The following is a 23893-nucleotide window of genomic DNA, read 5'->3' on the forward strand; positions in this document are numbered from 1 at the left end:
AATACAATAAGCAATAAAAATAAGCCAGAAATTTAACTGTCACCTCGTCATGTCACTCATTACACCAGATTTCATCCATAGCATGGAACTACATTTTGGACTACTTCACATGTAACCCTGAGTAGTCACTTACGGTTTGGTGTAATCTGTCCTATATGTTTACTTCCGGGATTCAGAATTTCAACTTTCTTTTAGAATTACGACAAAATGGGAAGATGAAATAGCATTATAATTTTTATACGCCCATTTGAAAAATGGGACGTATTATGGGAACGCCCGTCGGGGGGCGGGCGGGCGGCATCCACAGACTTTGTTCGGAGCATATTCGGAGCACACTGAGTAGTCACTTACGGTTTGGTGTAATCTGTCCTATATGTTTACTTCCGGGATTCAGAATTTCAACTTTCTTTTAGAATTACGACAAAATGGGAAGATGAAATAGCATTATAATTTTTATACGCCCATTTGAAAAATGGGACGTATTATGGGAACGCCCGTCGGGGGGGCGGGCGGGCGGCGTCCACAGACTTTGTTCGGAGCATATCTTCTTCATGCATGGAGGGATTTTGATGAATCTTGGTACAGTTGTTCACCATCATGAGACGGAGTGTCATGCGCAAGAACCAGGTTCCTAGGTCTAAGGTCAAGGTCACACTTTGAGGTCAAACGTCAAATTCAAGAATGACTTTGTCCGGAGCATATCTTCTTTATGCATAGAGGGATTTTGATAAAATTTGGCACAGTTGTTCACCATCATGAGACGGAGTGTCATGCACAGGAACCAGGTCCCTAGTCTAAGGTCAAGGTCACACTTAGAGATCAAAGGTCAGATTCAAGAATGACTGTTTGGAGCATATCTTCTTCATGCATGGAGGGATTTTGATTTAACTTGGCACAATTGTTCACCATCATGAGACGGAGTGTCATGCGCAAGAACCAGATCCCTAGGTCAAAGGTCAAGGTCACACTTAGAGGTCAAAGGATACAAGAATGAAAACTTTGTCCGGAGCAATTCTTCTTCATGCATGGGGGGATTTTAATATAACTTGGCACAAATGTTCACCACCACGAGTTGGAGTGTCTTGCGCAAGAACCAGGTCCCTAGGTCTAAGGTCAAGGTCACACTAAGAGGCCAAAGGTCAGATACAAGAATGACTTTGTCCGAAGCATTTCTTCTTCATGCACGGAGGGATTTTGATGTAACTTGGCACAATTGTACACCATCATGAGACAAAGTGTCATGCGCAGGTCCCGTCTTTAGAATTACTTCCCTTTGTTGTTACTATAAATAGCTTGTATTGTAACTTTTCATTACTAGTCGTAGGGAAAAATCGAGACCACTTTTCTGTAGTACAACATGCATGTTAGGCTTAAAATAAAATTAAGTTTGTTTGACCTTTACCGACCGACCCGAAAAAATTGCCCCGACTCAAATAATTTTATTGCATTCCAGAGAAAAAAAATATTTTTATTTTCTTATCAAAGGGAAAAACTTATTTTGGTGCTTGCAATTGGCGATTATTTTATTTAACAAATGCGTACATAATTATGGCAAGTGAGAAAGCAACCCGCGGTCGGCTAGTAGAAATCGATAAAGCGGACTGTTTATCATCTCGTGTATTCCGAAAACGTGTCAACTATGCCGATAACGTTGCCTAAGGCCATAGGATGCAGACGACAATCAAACCGCTTATAACCGGAAGGCAATCTGACGAAAGGACATAATTTTACAAATCTAGTATCTAATTTACCCGCTAAACGTAAAGAAACCAAAACGTCATGCCGGTACTTTTCCATTCCACGAGCACGTGCGAGCTATCGTAATATCTAATTTCCATCACTCGACGTTACTTTTGTTTACACATACACAAAAAAAAACCCCGCGTAGTGCATTCATTTTTTTGTCATTATCGCATCAATATTTTTTTAGCACCGCTTAAGAAGTAATATAGTTTGAATTCTATACAATTTTAATAAGATATCGACAGGAATGTAGGCAAAATTCTATAAAAACGGTCAAATTTAAATTTAGTTCTTTGTAAAATTTCAAACAGTGCGGTCTTAAAATTACTTATTTCTTTCTAAGAGTAAATAAATGATAAATTCTATGGGCATAAAGTTCAGACTTTTGACCAGAAGGTACAAAAAAAAAAAAAAAAAAAAAAAAACAATAAAAAAATCTTAAATAATGAAAAAGTGTCAGCAATTTAAATACATGGCATAAAACGACTTTTGGCAAACAGATTTATGTTAGTGCAGCAAAATAGCTCACAGAGGTAGGATATCCACAATTATCGTTTGACACATTTACTGTCAGTTTATACAGGCTATTGAATTTGCTTTAAGAAATTAAAGAAGAAACTTTTTTATTGATTAATTCAAAGAACCGAGGCGGTACGATCAAACAGTGATGTGTTATATGGCGCGAAAACATGACGTAATTCCATGACAATCTCGGGCAACTGTAACGCTTTGATCTCCGCTTCAGATGCCATGATACCTACACACTTCTTTTAGCTCTTTGAGGCGGGTGTTACTTGATGATGAAAACAAGGACAAGGACTAAGTTTATCAACAGATTAATTACCGATAATCGTTTACGCTTTTTATTACGCTTTCAACATTGGGTGGATTATGATTATTGTGTCCATATTTTTGGGACACTTTACAAAATAATCATTTTTCGGGAAATAAGTCTTGAGAAAGTGAAAATAACTAGTCCTAACATTTTTGGAAAATACGGTAAGGGCTAGACTGTGATTATTTTTACTACCGATGCAGTTATTATGGAGAGCAACTAGGTGGTGGTGATTACTAAATTACCCTGAAAGAAAAATGTCTGCTGTGAAAACGAAATTTAAGAAGAACAAATATGATTGATTACAAAGGAAACGTAATGTACATGAGATTATTATTTGTCTACTATGTGTTATATCTGAAAATTGCTTGTACATAATACTGCTTTCATAACAGTGACAGTATTACGGCAATTGACAGGCGAGTGGTGGGAAATTTGATTATCTGTGAAAACATATTATGAACTGACTTAATTGTTGATTTCAAAATGTATTTAATCAGAGATGGTTTTAAAATGCATTTGTTCGAAGTGAGAAAATCTCAGTTTCCGAATTTCAAGAATTTGACACGAATGTAAATGTTTTGAAATATGACAAGCTAGATAGTTTTAATATTTTAATTTTGTAATGCCAGAACAAAGAGGTATAAAAATCTTATACTTCTTTTGCCAGGACAGTGGCATAATAAATGTCTGATGTCGGGGAAACCCAATCTTGTTTCTGTTCTTAGTAACATGACCAATACGTGCAAGTAGCTTAAATCTAAAAAATCATCGCTTTTGCTTGCATACTGCCATAACCGTTGTAAAAACCTTCTAAAACTCATAAAAAGCTATTGAATTAAGCATCAAACACTTGTTGAAAATAAGCTGTAATTCAGTAGTGTGTTTAGATGCCAAATATTTTCCCGACTATATCGTTTTGTACTTGTAAGCGCAGATGTAGTGAAAACATTTTTGATATATATATAAAAGTATAGACATGAAAGATACTACTTTGCCTTATGTGCAAATTAAGTCTGTGCCCATATTGTGTGTGCATGAATAGGGCCAGGGGTTTATTACAAGCATACATTTAACAGAGCATCTTCCAAGATTATCTACAAGCAATAGGTATTAATAGATAGACTTTAATTTTTATTATTACTGAGACAACAAACATTAAAAAAAAACTAAAATATAATAAAATTATTTACCTACCTGCCTACCCACTGTAAAAATACTGGGTCGGTAAAGGTCAAACAAACTTAATTTTAATTGAGGCCTTACATCCAATTTTGACCTATCTCTACCTGGTAAGGATTTTTGTGTGGACTTACAATTTTTTTGGGGGGAATTTATTTTTTGTATTTTTAGCTCATCTGATTTTTTGAAAAAAAATGATGAGTTATTGTCATCACTTGAGCGGTTGTCGGTGTCGGCGTCCGCGTCTGCGTCGGCGTTGCCTGGTTAAGTTTTATGTTTAGGTCACCTTTTCTCCTAAACTATCAAAGCTATTGCTTTGAAACTTGGAATACTTGTTCACCATCATAAGCTGACCCTGTATAGCAAGAAACATAACTCCATCTTGCTTTTTGCAAGATTTATGGCCCCTTTTGTACTTAGAAAATATCAGATTTCTTGGTTAAGTTTTATGTTTAGGTCAATTTTTCTCCTAAACTATCAAAGCTATTGCTTTGAAACTTGGAATACTTGTTCACCATCATAAGCAGATCCTGTACATCAAGAATTATAACTCCATCTTGATTTTTGCAAGATTTATTGCCCCTTTTGGACTTAGAAAATCAGTTTTCTTGGTTAAGTTTTATGTTTAGGTCAGCTTTTATCCTAAACTATCAAAGCTATTGCTTTAAAACTTGCAACACTTGTTCACCATCATAAGTTGACCCTGTACAGCAAGAATTATAACTCCATCTTGATTTTTGCAAGATTTATGGTCCCTTTTGGACTTAGAAAATATCAGATTTCTTGGTTAAGTTTTATGTTTAGGTCAACTTTTTCTCTTAAACTATCAAAGCTATTGCTTTGAAACTTGCAACACTTGTTCTCCATCATAAGCTGACCCTGTACAGCAAGCAACATAACTCCATCCTGCTTTTTGCAAGAATTATTGCCCCTTTTGGACTTAGAAAATCATTTTCTTGGTTGAGTATTATGTTTAAGTCAACTTTTCTCATAAACTATCAAAGCTATTGCTTTAAAACTTGCAACAGTTTTTCACCATCATAAGTGGACACTGTACATCAAGAAACATAACTCTATCCTGCTTTTTGCAAGAATGATGGCCCTTTTTAGACTTAGAAAATCATGGGTAGGACAATATTTCTATTACACAAAAAAAATCAGATGAGCATCAGCACCCGCAAGGCGGTGCTCTTGTTTTAAGATTAACTTCCCTTAGTTGTTACTATAAATAACTTATATTGTAACTTTTTTATAATTGACCGTAGGGATAAACCAAGACCACTTTTCTGTGGTACAACATAGATGTTACTTTCAAATTTAAGGTGTATTTTAAGGTATCTCTACATGGTAAGGAAATTTTATGTGGATTTAGAAAAACAAAGGAATTACAATAATTACTACCACAAAATTAAAATTCCATTTGCAAATACAGGTGCTAGTGTGAAGAAATTTGCTGTGACGGGCGTATATTGTGACATTCTGGCACTCTTGTTTAAATGTATTTTCCAGTAGCATATAAGGTAAATAAATGCACCATCTCTCCTCATCCCCTTGACACAATTTAATGAAACTTCACACAAGTGATCAGTAACAACAGTAGTTGTGCATGAGGCATGTTAGGTTCTTTCAGCAACAAAAATTGCAGAGTTATGGGACTTTGTTTCTTGTTAACATACTATGTACATACAGTCTGCATATGCAATCTTGTGCGTGCTTAATCTACCAAACCCTTGCACACAATTTAATGAAACTTCACACAAGTGATCAGTACCAACCCTAGTTGTGCATGGTGCATGTTACATTCTTTTAGATAAATATTCTGCATAGTTATGGGACTTTGTTTTTTGTTACTATACTGTATACATACAGTCTATATACATACATTCCACATAATTATGCAATCTTGTGTGTGTCATATTGCAATGTACTGTGTCAGTGCATGCGGGGATACATTCATCACCTTTAGTGATATCTCTAGTTTTTTGCAGAGTTATGGGATTTTGTTTTTTGTTACTATGCTACATATAAGAGTCTGCATATTCGATCTTGTTTGTGCCTAATCTCCTGAACCCATGCACACAATTGAATGAAACTTAACACAAGTGATCAGTAGTAACCCTAGTTGTTCATGGTGCATGTTAAGTTCTTTCAGAAAAAAAATCTGCACAGTTATGGGACTTTGTTTTTAGCTCGACTATTCGAAGAAAAGGGGAGCTATCCTACTCGCCCCGGCGTTGACGTGAGCGTTAGCATGAGACGCCACACAATTGTTAAAGATTGCGTTAAAGATTGCGTACCAGCCCAAATATTTTTAAATTCCATTGAGATGTTGCTTTCATATTTTGTATACTTGTTTACCATCATGACCCCAGTCTGTAAAAAGGAGGAGGCAACTCAATCGAGCATTTTGACTGAATTATGGCCCCTTTTCGACTTTGAATAAATGTTACAGTTTGCGTACCAGCCCAAATATTTTCAAAGTCCATTGAGATATTGCTTTCATATTTTGCATACTTGTTTACCATCATGACCCCAGTCTGTAAAAAGGAGAAGGCAACTCTATCAAGCATTTTGACTGAATTATAGACCCTTTTCGACTTAGAATAAATGTTAAAGTTTGGGTGCCACCCCAAATATTTTCAAAGTCCATTGAGATATTGCTTTCATATTTTGCATACTTGTTTACCATCATGACCCCAGTCTGTAAAAAGGAGGAGGCAACTCTATCAAGCATTTTGACTGAATTATGGCCTCTTTTCAACTTATAATATGCTTATTGTAATGTTAAAGTTTTACTCATTGCTTATATTATACTATCAAGCACTGAGAATAGTCGAGCGCGCTGTCCACTGACAGCTCTTGTTTATTAGCTCGACTATATGAAGTATGTAGAGCTATCCTACTCGACCTGGCGTCGAGTATTGATGCTCTTTCACTTTATCTTTGTTATTACTTGATGGATTTGCTTCAAACTTGAAATAGTTGTTCCTCATCATCGCTCACATCATATGGTACAAGGATCATAACTCTGGCACCAATATTTCATGCATTATCCCCCCTTTTTACTTAGAATTTCAGGTTAAAGTTTTGGTGCACTTTCACTCTATCTCAGTTATTACCAAATGGATTTGATTCGAACTTAAAACAGTTGTTCCACATCATCATCCACATCATATGACACAAGGTCAATAACTCTGGCACCAATTTTTCATGAATTATGCCCCCTTTTTACTTAGAATTTTATGTTAATTTTGATGCATTTTCACTATATCTGTTATTTCACAAGGGATTTGAATCAGACTTAAAATAATTGTTCATCACCATCTACATCATTTGACACAAGAGCCATAACTGTGACACCTGTATTTTATGAGTTATCCCCCTTTTGTACTTAAAATTTCATGTTAAAGTTTTGATGCACTTTCACTTTATCTCTGTTACTACCAAATGGATTTGATTCAAACTTAGAATAGTTGTACTACATCATCATCCATATTATATCATACAAGGGCCGTAACTCTTCAACCAATATTTCATGAATTATGCCCCCTTTTTACTAAGAATTTCAGGTTAATTGTGGTGCACTTTCACTGTATCTTTGTCATTACTTAATGAATTTGATTAAAACTTAAATTAGTTTTTCCAGATCCTCATCCTCATCACACAAGGTCAGTCACTATGGCACAAATGTTTTATGACTTATATCCCCTTTTTACTTAGAATTATTTTAATTTTGATGCTTTTTATATCTCTGTTGTTACTAAATGGATTTAATCAAACTTAAAATGGTTGTTCCACATCATCACTCACATCATACAACACAAGTTCGATAATGCCGGCACCAGTATGTTCTAGGGCTGTAACGATACATTCGAAGATTCAATTTAGTCAAATACAGTTTTGTCCGAATTGTATTCATTATTCGCCATGTCCCGAACCGAATATTTACGAATATAAATAAAAACTGCATGATCCAAACTAAAATTACTTGAATTTACCTAAAACACAAGAAATCTACAGAAAATGCTCCCATTTCATAGTGCATTGTGCATAAATTATTCGTTTTCTTCGTATTACCCCACCCACAACAGTAGACAAATATTTTCACGTCATTGATTTCATAAGTTATAGGGCCGATATTTGATGTTGGTTTACCATTAATAAAAAGCTTTTCATAATTTTCTGGGTTTGAAATGTGATTGAATTCATAATCAAATTTATATCAGGGGTTCTACTAGATCTGAAAACCCAAGAGTCCCAGGATGCTTGGGTCCAAATTTTGAAGGGTCCTTTTCCAAAATACAGGAGTCCTGTCCCAACACGTCGATACAATTGACTATATTTTCATATTATTCTTCTTATTCTATTCTGATCAGTCACCGTCAGGCGTCCGTCCGTAAACTTTTACTTTAAACGACATCTCCTCATAAACCGCTAGGCCAATTTCATCCAAACTTCACAGGAATGTTCCTTGGTTGAAGGTGTACAAAAATTATTCAAAGAATTGAATTCCATGCAGACTCTGGTTGCCATGGCAACCGAAAGGAAAAACTTTAAAAATCCTCTTCTCAAAAACCAGAAGCCCTAGAGCTTAGATATTTGGTGTGAAGCATTGCCTAATGGACCTCTACCAAATTCGTTCAAATCATGACCCCGGGATCAAAATTGACCCCGCCCCAGGGGTCACTTGATTTTACATAGGAAAATCTTAAAAAATCTTCTTCTCAAAAACAAGAAGCCCTAGAGCTTAGATATTTGACATGTAGCTTTGCCTAGTGGACCTCTACTAAAATTGTTCAAATCATGACCCCGCCCCAGGGGTCACTTGATTTTACATAGATTTCTATAGAAAATCTTCAAAATTTTTAAAAAAATAAACCAGAAGGCCTAGAGCTTAGATATTTGACATGTAGCATTGCTTAATGGACCTCTACAACATTTTTTCAAATCATGATCCCCGGGGTCAAAATTGACCCCACCCAAGGGGTCATTTGATTTTACTTAGGAAAATCTTCAAAATTTTTCTAAAAATAATCCAGAAGGCCTAGAGCTTAGATATTTAACTTGTAGCATTGCCTAGTGGACCTCTACCAAATTTATTCAAACATGACCCCTGGGGTCAAAATTGACCCCGCCCCAGGGGTCACTTGATTTTACATAGGAAAATCTTCAAAAATTTTCTAAAAATAAACCTGAAGGTCTAGAGCTTAGATATTTGACATATAGCATTGCCTAATAGACTTCTACAAAATTTGTTCAAATCATGACTCCCGGGGTAAAATTGACCTCGCCCCATGAGGTTACTTGATTGTACATAGAAAAATTTTCTAAAAATAAAACCAGAAGGCCTAGAGCTTAGATATTTGACATGTAGCATTGCCTAGTGGACCTCTACAAAATTTGTTCAAATGTTGACACCCCCCCACCCCCTGGTAGCCCCAGGGGTTACTTGATTGTACATAGGGAAATCTTCATAAATTTGCTAAAAATAAACCAGAAGGCCTAGATCTTAGAAATTTGATATGTAACATTACCTAGTAGACTTCTACAAATTTTGTTCAAATCATGGCCCCCAGGGTAAAATTGGCCCCGCCCCAGGGGTTACTTGATTGTTCATCAGAAAATCTTCCAAAAAATTTATAAAAATCATCAGTTCGACATTTGAAAGATGTAGCTCATATTACTCAGGTGAGCGATCCAGGGTCATCATGACCCTCTTGGATGACCTTCTTGTTTTCTTTTACTTTTGAACAGTATTAGTTTACAATTACAGTGTTTTGAGTACCCAGTAAGTACTATAAATAACTTAGTCAGCAGACTGTAATATATTGTTGGCAAAAGCCACATAATGTTCAGTGACCTTTTATTATAAAATTCATATTTATGAATAAATATTCATAATTGTCACCCTGTATTTGTGATACGTATCATATTCGTCCCTTAGTGTATTTGTTACAGCCCTAGTACGTTCTGAGTTATGCCCTCTTTTTACTAATAGAATTTCCGGTTCAAGTTGTGATGCACTTTGCTGTATCTGCAGTATTACTAAATAGATTTGATTCAAACTTAAAATAGTTGTTCCAAATTATTAGCCGCATGATATGGCACATGGTGCATTACTTTTGCAGAAGTTTTCCATGAATTATGTTTTTTACACTGATTTAATTTTTTGAGACTTAAGCTATTGTCCAATATCTTCATCCACATTTGAGTCATTAAACACTCCAGTGACAGCTCCAGCTTCCTCAGAAGTACCCAATTTCACTATCCAGCATCAAAATAGTCGAACCCTTGCACACAATTTAATGAAACTTCACACAAGTGATCAGTACCATACTTAGTTGTGCATGGTGCATGTTACGTTCTTTTAGATAAATATTCTGCAGAGTTATGGGACTTTGTTTTTTGTTACTATACTATATACATAGAGTCTGCATATGCAATCTTGTGCGCGCCTAATCTCCCAAACCATTGCACACAATTTAATGAAACTTCACACAAGTAATAAGTACCAACCTTACTTATGCATGGTATGTGTTAAGTTCTTTCAGAAAAATATTCTGCAGAGGTATGGGACTTTGTTTTTTGTTATCATACTATATACGTAGAGTCTATATACATACAGTCCTCATAATTATGCAATCTTGGGTGTGTCAAATTGCAGTGTACTGTGTCAGTGCATGCAGGGGGGTACATTTGTCACCTTCATTGATAGCTCTAGTTCAGTATACCTTTAATGATGTTTTAATTTAGGGATCATTTTTTGTTAGCTCAAGCTGAGCTTTTGTGATCACCCTGTGTCCGTCGTTGTACGTCGTCTGTCGTCAACAATTTGACTGTTAACATTCTAGGTCACAATTTTGGCCCAATCTTAATGAAACTTAGTCAGAATGTTACCCTCAATAAAATCTTGGGCGAGTTCAATATTGGGTCATCTGGGTTCAAAAACAAGGTCGCCAGGTCAAATCAAAGGAAAGCTTGTTAACACTCGAGAGGCCACATTTATGACAATATCTATATGAAACTTGGTCAGAATGTTAATCTTGATGATCTTTAGGTCAAGTTCAAATCTGGGTCATGTGGGATCAAAAACTAGGTCAACGGGTCAAAAAAATCAAAGAAAAGCTTGTTAACACTCTAGAGGCCATATTTATGACTGTATTTTCATGAAACTTGGTCAGAATGTTAATCTTGATGATTGTTAGGTCAAGTTTGAATCTGGGTGATGTAGGGTCAAAAACTAGGTCATCAGGTCAATTAAAAGGAAAAGCTAGTTAACACTCTTGAGGCCACATTTTTGACCATATCTTAATGAAACTTGGTCAGAATGTTAATCTTGATGATCTTTAGGTCAAGTTTAGATTTGGGTCACATTGGGTCAAAAACTAGGTCACCAGGTCAAATAAAAGGAATAGCTAGTTAACACTGGAGGCCACATTTTTAGCCCACCATCATCAGATGGTGGGCTATTCAAATCACTCTGCGTCCGTGGTCCGTCCTTCCGTCCGTTAACAATTTCTCGTTATCGCATCTCCTCAGAAACTACCAGGGGGATTTGGACCAAACTTTGTCAGAATGATGTATTGGTACCCTAGTTGTGTCCCCCTGAAAATCAGACTGGTTCAACAATTTTTGAGTGAGTTATGGCCCTTTGTTTATTTTTATAATTTGCATCGATTTATATAGGGAAAATTTTTAAAAATCTTCTTGTTCAAAACAACAGAGCCTAGGGCTTTGATATTTGGTATGAAGCATCATCTAGTGGTCCTCTACCAAGATTGTTCAGATTATTTCCCTGGGGTCAAGTATGGCCCCGCCCGGGTCACATGGTTTATATAGACTTGTAATAGGAAAACATTGAAAAACCTCTTGTCCAAAACCACAGGGCCTAGGCTTTGATATTTTGTATGTGACATCATCTAGTGGTCTTCTGCTAAGATTGTTCAAATTATTCCCCTAGGGTCAAATATGGCCCCGCCCCGGGGTCACATGGTTACATAGACTTATATAGGGAAAACTTTGAAAATCTTCTTGTCCAAACTACAAAGCCTAGGGCTTTGATATTTGTAATGTAGCATCATCTAGTTTGGTTCTCTACCAAGTTTGTTCAAATTATCCCCCTATGGTCAAATATAGCCCGGCCTGGGGGTCACATTGTTCATATAGACTTATATAGGGTAAAAGCTTTTAAAATCTTCTTGTCAATAACCTACAACATTCAAATTTGGACCATATATATGGTTTTGAGTGGCAAGATGAACCTTGACATGAGTTGACCTTGATTTTGAGCTAGTGACCTACTTTCACATTTCTGTAGCTACAGCTTTCAAATTTGGACTACATGCATAGTTTTGTACACCGAAAAAAGCTTGACCTTGACATTGACCTAGTGACCTACTTTCACATTTTTGAAGGTACAGGCTTCAAATTTGGACCACATGCATAGTTTCGTGTTCCAAAATGAAATTTGACCTTGATTTTGACCTAGTGACCTACTTTCACATTTCTCAAGCTACAGCCTTCAAATTTGGACCACATGCATAGTTTTGTGTACCGAAAACAAACTTTGACCTTGACATTGACCTAGTGATCTTCTTTCACATTTTTGAAGGTACAGGCTTCAAATTTGGACCACATGCATAGTTCTGTGTTCAGAAATAAAATATGACCTTGATTTTGACCTAGTGACCTACTTTCACATTTCTCAAGCTACAGCCTTCAAATTTGGACCAGTTGCATAGTTTCGTGTACCAAAATGAACTTTGACCTTAAGATTGACCTAGTGACCTACTTTCACATTTCTGTAGCTACAGGCTTCAAATTTAGACCACATGCATAGGATAGTGTCCCGAAAGAAACTTTGACCTTGACATTGACCTTGTGACCTACTTTCACGTTTAGGAAGGTACAGGCTTCAAATTTGGACCACATGCATAGATTTGTGTTCTGAAATGAAATTTGACCTTGATTTTGACCTAGTGACCTACTTTCACATTTCTCAAGCTACAGCCTTCAAATTTGGACCACTTGCATAGTTTTGTGTACCGAAATAAACTTTGACCTTAAGATTGACCTAGTGACCTACTTTCAAATTTCTCAAACTACAGCCTTCAAACTTGATGCACATGCATAGTTTTGTGTAGAAAGAACTTTGTTTTTGAAATTGATCTAGTGACCTACTTTCACATTTCTCAAGCTACAGCTTTCAAATTTGGACCACATGCACAGTGTTGTGTACGGAAATGAAATTTGACCTTGAGCTAGTCAATAAGTCTTGAAATTTGGAACACTCAAAAATGGCACATTGGTGGGCGCCAAGATCACTCTGTGATCTCTTGTTGACAATATCTCTATGAAACTTGGTCAGAATGTTAATCTTGATGATCTTTAGGGTGAGTTCAAATCTGGGTCACCAGGTCAAAAAAAATCAAAGGAAAAGCTTGTTAACACTCTGTAGGCCACATTTATGACTGTATCTTCATGGAACTTGGTCAGATTGTTAACCTTGATGATCTTTAGGTCAAGTTTGAATCTGGGTCATGTGGGTTCAAAAACTAGGTCACCAAGTCAAATTAAAGGAAAAGCTTGTTATCACTCTAGAGGCCTCATTTATGACCATAACTTAATGAAACTTGGTCAGAATGTTTATCTTGATGATCTTTAGCCCAAGTTTAAATCTGGGTCATGTGGGGTCAAAAACTAGGTCACGAGGCGAGATCAAAGGAAAATCTTGTTAGCACTTTAGAGTCTACATTTTAAGTTTGAAACTGATGAGAATTGGTCAGAATGTTTGCCTTGATAGCCTCTTGGTCAAGTTCGAATCTGGGTCATGTGGGATCAAAAACTAGGTCATTTGATCATATGAAAGGAAAAGCATGATAACTCTCTAGAGAACACATTTTAAGTTTGAAACTCATGAGAATTGGTCAGAATGTTTGTCTTGATGAAATCTAGATCAATTTTGAATATGCTTCATCTGGGGTCAAAACTAAGTCACCTGGTCAAATGAAAGGAAAAGCTTGATTACACTCTAGAGGCCTGTTTTTTGCTCGAAACCTCACAAAACTTTGTCAGAATTAAATTTTGTTTTCATGAATCTTGGACTAGCCCACACTTTTAATCCAATCTTGATGAAAATTGGTCAGAATATTTGTCTCAATGAAATCTTGGATGTGTTAAAAATTGAGTCAGGTATGGTCAGAAGTTAGGTCACTAGGTCAAATTGAAGAAAACTCTTGTTTACACTGTAGAGGCCATATTTTTGCTCCAATCTTCATGAAACTTGGTCAGAATGTTTATCTCCTTGAAATTTGGTCATGTGGTGTCAAAACCTGGGTCACTTGGTCAAACATGTTTACACTGTTATGGTGTGTTACTCAGGTGAGCGATCTAGGGCCATCTTGGCCCTCACGTTTATTTATCTAGAATGAATGTTTACCTGAATCTAAATGAGACAGTGTCATGCACAAATCCCAGGTTCCTGTAGGTATTAATGACCTTTAGTAATAGCTCTAGTTTGAGGTACATAATTTTCACTAAAATTGGTGAAATAGTTAAGTACGATATTTTCTGTAGTGAAAAGCATATCTGATCTGATAATTGACTGCTGTACTATTTGTTCTTTTCTAAATGCAGCAGCAGCAGCAGATAACAGTGATGCTAAGAACAATAATGCTACCAGTACATCAGCTGATCCTATAGCAGCAAGGTTAGATACCAAGTTAGAGAATGGACAGACGCCTGATAATGACAATAATCTCAATGTAGAAAAAGAATTACGTGAAGCAGAGACTCATGGTGCTACCACTGAACCTGACAGCACTGGTGATGTAAAAACTGAAAATAAAAACAGTTCTAGTAGTTCTGCAAAAGTTAAACCAATAAAAAATGGCGAAAATAGCCATGAAGCTGCTCAAGGTGATATGTTACAAAATGATGCTTGTGTTAAATCAGAAGAACCAGACAGTACTTCTGATAAAGGCAGTGAGGTTGACAAAAAACCTGGAGATTCAACAACAGCAGCAACAGATGTTATTGAATCGTCACAATTTTCTAGCTCTAGGGAAACACCCTCTGGCTCTGGAGGGGGTTCCTCAGGATCCAATGAAAGTCAGTCTGGGATGGAAGATGGTCCCTCTAGTGCTGGTGGGTCAAGTGACTCTAGTTCTGCATGTAGTTCTTCCTCAGGATCTGGAGCGGGATCCTCTGGTTCTGGTACAGGATCCTCGGATGCTGGATGTAGTAGTTCAGGACCTTCAGGATCAGGTGTTCAGGTATGGTAAAGTTATCTCATGTAGTTTAATGCATTGAATGAAGATCAGTTAAATGACTTTATTCATCCAGGTGGAAAGTCTAAAAGATGAAAGTAAAAAATCAGGAGTGCAAGGTGAAATAATTTCCCTAAACATATTGCAGGTGTTGCCCTGTAGAGCTATTCAGGGCCATAATTAAAAAAAAAATTGTTTCTACAATGTAGTGCCCAGATCTAACATTTTATAATTAATCAAAATTTTCGTTAAACTGAATGACACTGTTGTGGAAATAGACCCAAAATGCACCACATGATCTGGACACTCCCATCCGGTCTTTAGGTTAAGTTTCAATGTGGGTCAGGTGGGGTCAAAAACTAGGTCACCAGGTCAAATCAAAGGTAAAGCTTGTTAACAATCTAGAGGTCAAATTTATGACTATGTTCATGAAACTTGGTGAGAATGTTAATCTTGATGATCTTTAGGCCAAATTGGAATCTGGGTCATTTGGGGTCAAAAACTAGGTCCCCAGATCAAATAAAAGGAAAAGCTAGTGAACACTCTAGAGACCACATTTATGACCATATCTTCATGAAACTGGTCAGACTGTTAATCTTGATGATCTTTGTCAAGTTCGAATCTGGGTCATTTGGGGTAAAAAGCTAGTTCACTAGGTCAAATTAAAGGAAAAAGTAGTTAACACTGTAGAGGCCACATTTATGACCATATCTTAATGAAACTTGGTCAGAATGTTAATCTTGATGATCTTTAGGTCAATAGGTCAGGTGAGCGATACAGGGCCTTCATGGCCCTCTTGTTTATAATTGACCGTAGGGAAAAATCAAGACCACTTTCCTGTGGTACAACATAGATGTTACTTTCAAATTTTAGGTGTATTTTAAGGTACCTCTACCTGGTAAGGAGTTTTTTGTGGACTTAGAAAAACAAAGCTTACTACCCTTTGTTGCTACTTATGAATAGCTCTTATTCTTGAAACTTGTTATGTCCCCCTTCGAAGAAGGAGGGGTATATTGTTTTGCAGATCAGGGTTTTTTTTTGCCCGATTTTATAGCCGTTAATCGGTCATGTTCCCAATAGAAAATAGTATCTTTTTTTCCCAATTGAGGCAAAAAAATTCCCAATTCAAAGCCAACAAAAAATCCAAGAAAAATCGATCCCTTTTACCCAGAAAAACAGCAAATGTGTCTTTACTCCCGCATCTTGATTTGTAAATTTCCGATGAAAAATCGCGCACCATCTTGAAATTTGAAAAAATACATCGGTATGAAAATAACCGATAATTTAGCGATAAAACTATAAAAACTTACTGAGTTTACAATGAATCAAATTTCAAATGCAATGCACTTGTATGTTTTCATAAATAATTTGTCAAAATGTTTTTATAAAGGGCCCAAATTTTTAGTTCAAAGTGCGTGGCCGCAAGCGTCACTATAAATACGAAATTTCAAGTTGAAATTTACACAAATATGTTCTTAACTTTCATGATAAATTTTTTGTCCCCCTTCGAAGAAGGAGGGGTATATTTTTTGCAGATGTCGGTCGGTCGTTCGTTCGGTAGGAATGTAGCCAATCCGTTCCGGATGATAACTCAAGAACGCTTTGGGGTTTGATCATGAAAGTTGATAGGGAGGTTGGTCATCACCAGCAGAAGACCCTTTTGATTTTTGAGGTCTGTATGTCAGAGGTCAAGGTCACAGTGACCCGGAATAGTAAAACTGTTTCGGATGATAACTCAAGAACACTTGGGCCTAGGATAATGAAAGTTGATAGGGAGGTTGGTAATGACCCGCAGATGACCCATATTGATTTTTAGTTCAGTTGTTAAAGGTCAGGTCACAATGACCTGAACAGTAAAACGGTTTCGGATGATAACTCAAGAACGCTTAGGCCTAGGGTCACGAAAGTTGATAGGGAGGTGGGTCATGACCAGCAGATGACCCCTAATGATTTTGAGGTCAGTATGTCAAGGTCAAGGTCACAGTGACCCGGAACAGTTTAAAATGGTTTCTGGGCAATAACTCAAGAACGCTTCGGTTTTAGTGTCAGGAAAATTGATAGTTAGGTGGCCATGACCAGCAGACCCCATTGATTTTGAGGTCATTAGGTCAAAGGTCAAGGTCACATTGGCCAGGAAGTGTTAAACGGTTCAGATCTTCTTTTCCAAACCCTAGGGCCTAGGGCTTTGATATTTGGTATGTAGCAAAATCTAGTGGTCCTCTACTAAGATTATTCAGATTATTTCCCTGGGATCAAATTGGCCCCAGCCCCGGGGGGCACATGGTTTACATAGGACTTCTATAGGGAAAAACTTTGAAAATCTTCTTGTCCAAACCACAAAGACTTGGCTTTGATATTTTGTAATGTGCATAAATTTTGTGGTTCTCTACCAAGTTTGTTCAAATTATCCCTCTAGGGTCAAATATGGCCCCGCCCCCGGGGTCATATGGTTCATTTAGACTTATATAGGGAAAAAAATTAGAATCTTCATGTCCCTAACTTACTCATTCAAATTTGGACCACATGTATAGTTTTGAATGGCAAGATTTAACCTTGACATGAGTTTACCTTGATCTTGACCTAGTGACCTACTTTCACATTTCTCAAGCTACAGCCTTCAGATTTGAACCTCAAGAAAAGTTTTGTGTACTGAAATGAATTTGATCTTGAGATTGACCTAGTGACTCCTTTCACATTTTTGAAGGTACAGGCTTCAAATTTGGACCACTTGGGATAGTTTTGTGTTCCGAAATAAAATTTGAATATGATTTTGACCTAGTGACTACTTTCACATTTCTCAAGCTACAGCCTTCAAATTTGGACCCAGTGACCTACTTTCACATTTCTCAAGCTAAGCCTTCAAATTTGAACAACAAAGCATAGTTTTGTGTACCGAAATGAAATTTGATCTTGAGATTGACCTAGTGACCTACTTTCAAATTTTTGAAGCTACGGCTTCAAATTTTGGGCCGATGCATTTTTTTGTGTTCTGAATTGAAATTTGACATTGATTTTTACCATTACCTACTTTTTACATTTCTAAGCTACAGCCTCCAAATTTGAAGCACATGCATAGTTCTGTCTTTCCAAAATGAACTTTTACCTTGAAATTGATCTAGTGACCCGCTTTCACATTTTTCAAGCCACAGTTTCAAATTTGGACCACATACACATTTTTTTGTACAAATGAAATTTGACCTTGATTTTGACCTTGAGCTAGTCTTGAAATTTGGAACATTCAAAAAAAGGCTCAGTGGCAGGTGCCAAGATCACTCTGTAATCTTTGTTAGGTTAATAGGTTAAGGTCGAGGTCAGATTAAACCAGAATGGTAGAAAATTTTGTATACCCTTTAGCATATAATTTCTGTTCCTTGTGCAATTACTGAATGCATCAAGGGGGGTCATTTCGTGTTTGACGAGCTCGTTTATTTTGCATTTAGGGGTTATATTTGTCTAGCATTGAATTAAGATAATAAAAAGGAAGAGAATTAAGTTTAAATTACCAATTTTTTTGAGTTATATTGGAAAAATAACGGACAGCGACGCTCGCGGGCACCTGTTATAACTCGGAATTCGATAACATCTTTTCGGATATGAACGTTCAAGCATACTTTATCCTGTTATGTGTGACGGCTTTCTAGCGTTTAATTATCATTTTGAAGTTTAATGGTGAAATGTTATGCAATCATCACCTTCTGTAGCACAGTGAAATATCCTGGTGACTTCTGTCAGCAGATAAAAATTGCTGGGAAAAAATGTTGAAAAATGATTGACTCAACTTCTTCCAGACTTACAGTCATTAAAACATTCAACTTTATATATTTATGTAAGAAGACTCTCTTCGAATTATTATAGTTGTGCTTAATTCTGTGATTGTTTTTAGCTCGACTATACGAAGTATAAGGAGAGCTATCCTACTCGTCCCGGCGTCGGCGTCGGCGTCTTTCCGCGTCCCCACCTTGGTTAAAGTTTTGGTGCACTTTCTCTTTTTTCAACATATCTCTGTAATTACTTGATGGATTTGATTCAAACTTGAAAATAGTATCTTTTTTTCCCAATTGAGGCAAAAAAATTCCCAATTCAAAGCCAACAAAAAATCCAAGAAAAATCGATCCGTTTTACCGAGAAAAACAGCAAATGTGTCTTTACTCCCGCATCTTGATTTGTAAATTTCCCGATGAAAAGTCGCGCACCATCTTGAAATTTGAAAAAATACATCGGTATGAAAATAACCGATAATTTAGCGATAAAGCTATAAAAACTTACTGAGTTTACAATGAATCAATTACAAATGCAATGCACTTGTTATGTTTTCATAAATAATTTGTCAAAATGTTTTTATAAGGCCAAAATTTGAGTTCAAAGTGCGTGGCCGCAAGCGTCACTATACTACGAAATTTCAAGTTGAAATTTACACAAAATATGTTCATTCAACTTACATGATAATTTTATGTCCCCCTTCGAAGAAGGAGGGGTATATTGTTTTGCAGATGTCGGTCGGTCGTTCGTTCGGTAGGAATGTAGACCAATCCGTTTCCGGATGATAACTCAAGAACGCTTGGGCCTAGGATCATGAAAGTTGATAGGGAGGTTGGTCATCACCAGCAGAAGACCCCTTTTGATTTTGAGGTCTGTATGTCAGAGGTCAAGGTCACAGTGACCCGGAATAGTAAAACTGTTTCCGGATGATAACTCAAGAACACTTGGGCCTAGGATCATGAAAGTTGATAGGGAGGTTGGTAATGACCAGCAGATGACCCATATTGATTTTGAGTTCAGTATGTTAAAGGTCAAGGTCACAATGACCCTGAACAGTAAAACGGTTTCGGATGATAACTCAAGAACGCTTAGGCCTAGGGTCACGAAAGTTGATAGGGAGGTGGGTCATGACCAGCAGATGACCCCTAATGATTTTGAGGTCAGTATGTCAAAGGTCAAGGTCACAGTGACCAGGAACAGTAAAATGGTTTCTGGGCAATAACTCAAGAACGCTTCGGTCTAGTGTCAGGAAAATTGATAGTTAGGTTGGCCATGACCAGCAGACCCCTATTGATTTTGAGGTCATTAGGTCAAAGGTCAAGGTCACATTGGCCAGGAAGTGTTAAACGGTTTCTGATCTTCTTGTCCAAAACCATAGGGCCTAGGGCTTTGATATTTGGTATGTAGCAAAATCTAGTGGTCCTCTACTAAGATTATTCAGATTATTTCCCTGGGATCAAATATGGCCCCAGCCCGGGGGTCACATGGTTTACATAGACTTCTATAGGGAAAAACTTTGAAAATCTTCTTGTCCAAACCACAAAGACTATGGCTTTGATATTTTGTAATGTAGCATCATTTAGTGGTTCTCTACCAAGTTTGTTCAAATTATCCCTCTAGGGTCAAATATGGCCCCGCCCCAGGGGTCATATGGTTCATATAGACTTATATAGGGAAAAAATTAGAATCTTCATGTCCATAACTTACATCATTCAAATTTGGACCACATGTATAGTTTTGAATGGCAAGATGAACCTTGACATGAGTTGACCTTGATCTTGACCTAGTGACCTACTTTCACATTTCTCAAGCTACAGCCTTCAGATTTGAACCTCAAGCATAGTTTTGTGTACTGAAATGAACTTTGATCTTGAGATTGACCTAGTGACCTCCTTTCACATTTTTGAAGGTACAGGCTTCAAATTTGGACCACTTGCATAGTTTTGTGTTCCGAAATAAAATTTGAATATGATTTTGACCTAGTGACCTACTTTCACATTTCTCAAGCTACAGCCTTCAAATTTGACCTAGTGACCTACTTTCACATTTCTCAAGCTACAGCCTTCAAATTTGAACAACATGCATAGTTTTGTGTACCGAAATGAAATTTGATCTTGAGATTGACCTAGTGACCTACTTTCACATTTCTGAAGCTACAGGCTTCAAATTTGGACCGCATGCATATTTTTGTGTTCTGAATTGAAATTTGACATTGATTTTTACCTATTACCTACTTTCACATTTCTCAAGCTACAGCCTCCAAATTTGAAGCACATGCATAGTTCTGTCTACCAAAATGAACTTTGACCTTGAAATTGATCTAGTGACCTGCTTTCACATTTCTCAAGCCACAGTTTTCAAATTTGGACCACATACACATTGTTTTGTACCAAAATGAAATTTGACCTTGATTTTGACCTTGAGCTAGTCTTGAAATTTGGAACATTCAAAAATGGCTCAGTGGCAGGTGCCAAGATCACTCTGTAATCTTTTGTTAGGTTAATAGGTTAAAGGTCGAGGTCAGATTAAACCAGAATGGTAGAACTTTTGTATACAGTGAGCATATAATTTCTGTTCCTTGTGCAATTACTGAATGCATCAAGGGGGGTCATTTCGTGTTCGACGAGCTCGTTTATTTTGCATTTAGGGGTTATATTTGTCTAGCATTGAATTAAGATAATAAAAAGGAAGAGAATTAAGTTTAAATTACCAAATTTTTCGAGTTATATTGGAAAAATAACGGACAGCGACGCTCGCGGGCACCTGTTATAACTCGGAATTCGATAACATCTTTTCGGATATGAACGTTCAAGCATACTTTATCCTGTTATGTGTGACGGCTTTCTAGCGTTTAATTATCATTTTGAAGTTTAATGGTGAAATGTTATGCAATCATCACCTTCTGTAGCACAGTGAAATATCCTGGTGACTTCTGTCAGCAGATAAAAATTGCTGGGAAAAAATGTTGAAAAATGATTGACTCAACTTCTTCCAGACTTACAGTCATTAAAACATTCAACTTTATATATTTATGTAAGAAGACTCTCTTCGAATTATTATAGTTGTGCTTAATTCTGTGATTGTTTTTAGCTCGACTATACGAAGTATAAGGAGAGCTATCCTACTCGTCCCGGCGTCGGCGTCGGCGTCTTTCCGCGTCCCCACCTTGGTTAAAGTTTTGGTGCACTTTCTCTTTTTTCAACATATCTCTGTAATTACTTGATGGATTTGATTCAAACTTGAAATACTTATTCCTCATTATCATCCACATCATCTGACATAAGGGCCATAACTCTGGCACCAATATTTCATGAATTATCCCCCCTTTTCACTTAGATTTTCAGGTTAAAGTTTTGATGCACTTTCACTCTATCTCTGTTATGACTGAACGGATTTGATTCAAACTTAAAATAGTTGTTCAACATCATCACCCACATCATATGACACAAGGTGCATAACTCTGGCACCATTTTTTCATGATTTATTCCCCCTTTTTACTTAGAATTTCAGGTTAAAGTTTTGGTGCACTTCCACTCTACCTCTGTTATTACTGAATGGATTTGATTCAAACTTAAAATAGTTGTTCAGCATCATCACCCACATCATATGACACAAGATGCATAACTCTGGCACCATTCTTTCATGAATTATTCCACCTTTTTACTTAGAATTTCAGGTTAAAATTTTGGTGCACTTTCACTCTACCTCTGTTATTACTGAATGGATTTGATTCAAACTTAAAATAGTTGTTCAGCATCATCACCCACATCATATGACACAAGATGCATAACTCTGGCACAATTTTTCATGAATTATTCCCCTTTTTACTTAGAATTTCAGGTTGAAGTTTTATGCACTTTCACTCTATCTCTGTTATTACTGAATGGATCTGATTCAGACTTAAAATAGTTCTTCAGCATCATCACCCACAACATATGACACAAGGTGCATAACTCTGGCACCAATTTTTTATTAATTATTCCCCCTTTTTAGCTCACCTGTCACAAAGTGACAAGGTGAGCTTTTGTGATCGCGCGGTGTCCGTCGTCCGTCGTCCGTCCGTGCGTCCGTGCGTCCGTAAACTTTTGCTTGTGACCACTCTAGAGGTCACATTTTTCATGGGATCTTTATGAAAGTTGGTCAGAATGTTCATCTTGATGATATCTAGGTCAAGTTTGAAACTGGGTCACGTGCCATCAAAAACTAGGTCAGTAGGTCTAAAAATAGAAAAACCTTGTGACCTCTCTAGAGGCCATATATTTCACAAGATCTTCATGAAAATTGGTCAGAATGTTCACCTGATGATATCTAGGTCAAGTTCGAAACTGGGTCACGTGGGGTCAAAAACTAGGTCAGTAGGTCTAAAAATAGAAAAACCTTGTGACCTCTCTAGAGGCCATATTTTTCATGAGATCTTCATGAATATTGGTCAGAATGTTTATCTTGATGATATCTAGGTCAAGTCTGAAACTGGGTCACGTAGGGTCAAAAACTAGGTCATTAGGTCTAAAAATAGAAAAACCTTGTGACCTCTCTAGAGGCCATATTTCTCAATGCATCTTCATGAAAATTGGTCAGAATGTTCATCTTGATAATATCTAGGTCAAGTTCTAAACTGGGTCACGTGGGGTTAAAAACTAGGTCAGTAGATCTAAAAATAGAAAAACCTTGTGACCTCTCTAGAGACCATATTTTTCATGAGATCTTCATGAATATTGGTCAGAATGTTCACCTTGATGATATCTAGGTCAAGTTCGAAACTGGGTCATGTTGGGTCAAAAACTAGGTCAGTAGATCTAAAAATAGAAAAACCTTGTGACCTCTCTAGTGGCCATATTTCTCAATGGATCTTCATGAAAATTGGTCAGAATGTTCACCTTGATGATATCTAGGTCGAGTTCGAAACTGGGTCACGTGGGATTAAAAACTAGGTCAGTAGATCTAAAAATAGAAAAACCTTGTGACCTCTCTAGAGGCCATATTTTTTATGAGATCTTCATGAATATTGGTCAGAATGTTCATCTTGATGATATCTAAGTCAGATTCAAAACTGGGTCACGTGGGGTCAAAAACTAGGTCAGTAGGTCTAAAAATAGAAAAAACCTTG

At 36.9% G+C, this 23893-nt stretch overlaps 1 protein-coding gene across 2 annotated transcripts in view; it reads left to right on the top strand.

The window, feature by feature from the left end:
- LOC123524470 (protein phosphatase 1G-like) overlaps positions 1 to 23893 on the top strand; it is a 194055-nt gene that overhangs the window by 39959 nt on the left and 130203 nt on the right. Inside the window, exon 5 of one of the 2 annotated variants that reach the window (XM_045302684.2) lies at positions 14396 to 15033. In XM_045302684.2, the coding sequence (XP_045158619.2) occupies positions 14396 to 15033 (638 nt within the window). The remainder of the gene's footprint in view (positions 1 to 14395; positions 15034 to 23893) is intronic. The other variant, XM_053538840.1, reaches the window with a different exon arrangement.

Source organism: Mercenaria mercenaria, chromosome 3 (assembly GCF_021730395.1).
Source record: "Mercenaria mercenaria strain notata chromosome 3, MADL_Memer_1, whole genome shotgun sequence".
Classification (NCBI taxonomy): domain Eukaryota; kingdom Metazoa; phylum Mollusca; class Bivalvia; order Venerida; family Veneridae; genus Mercenaria; species Mercenaria mercenaria.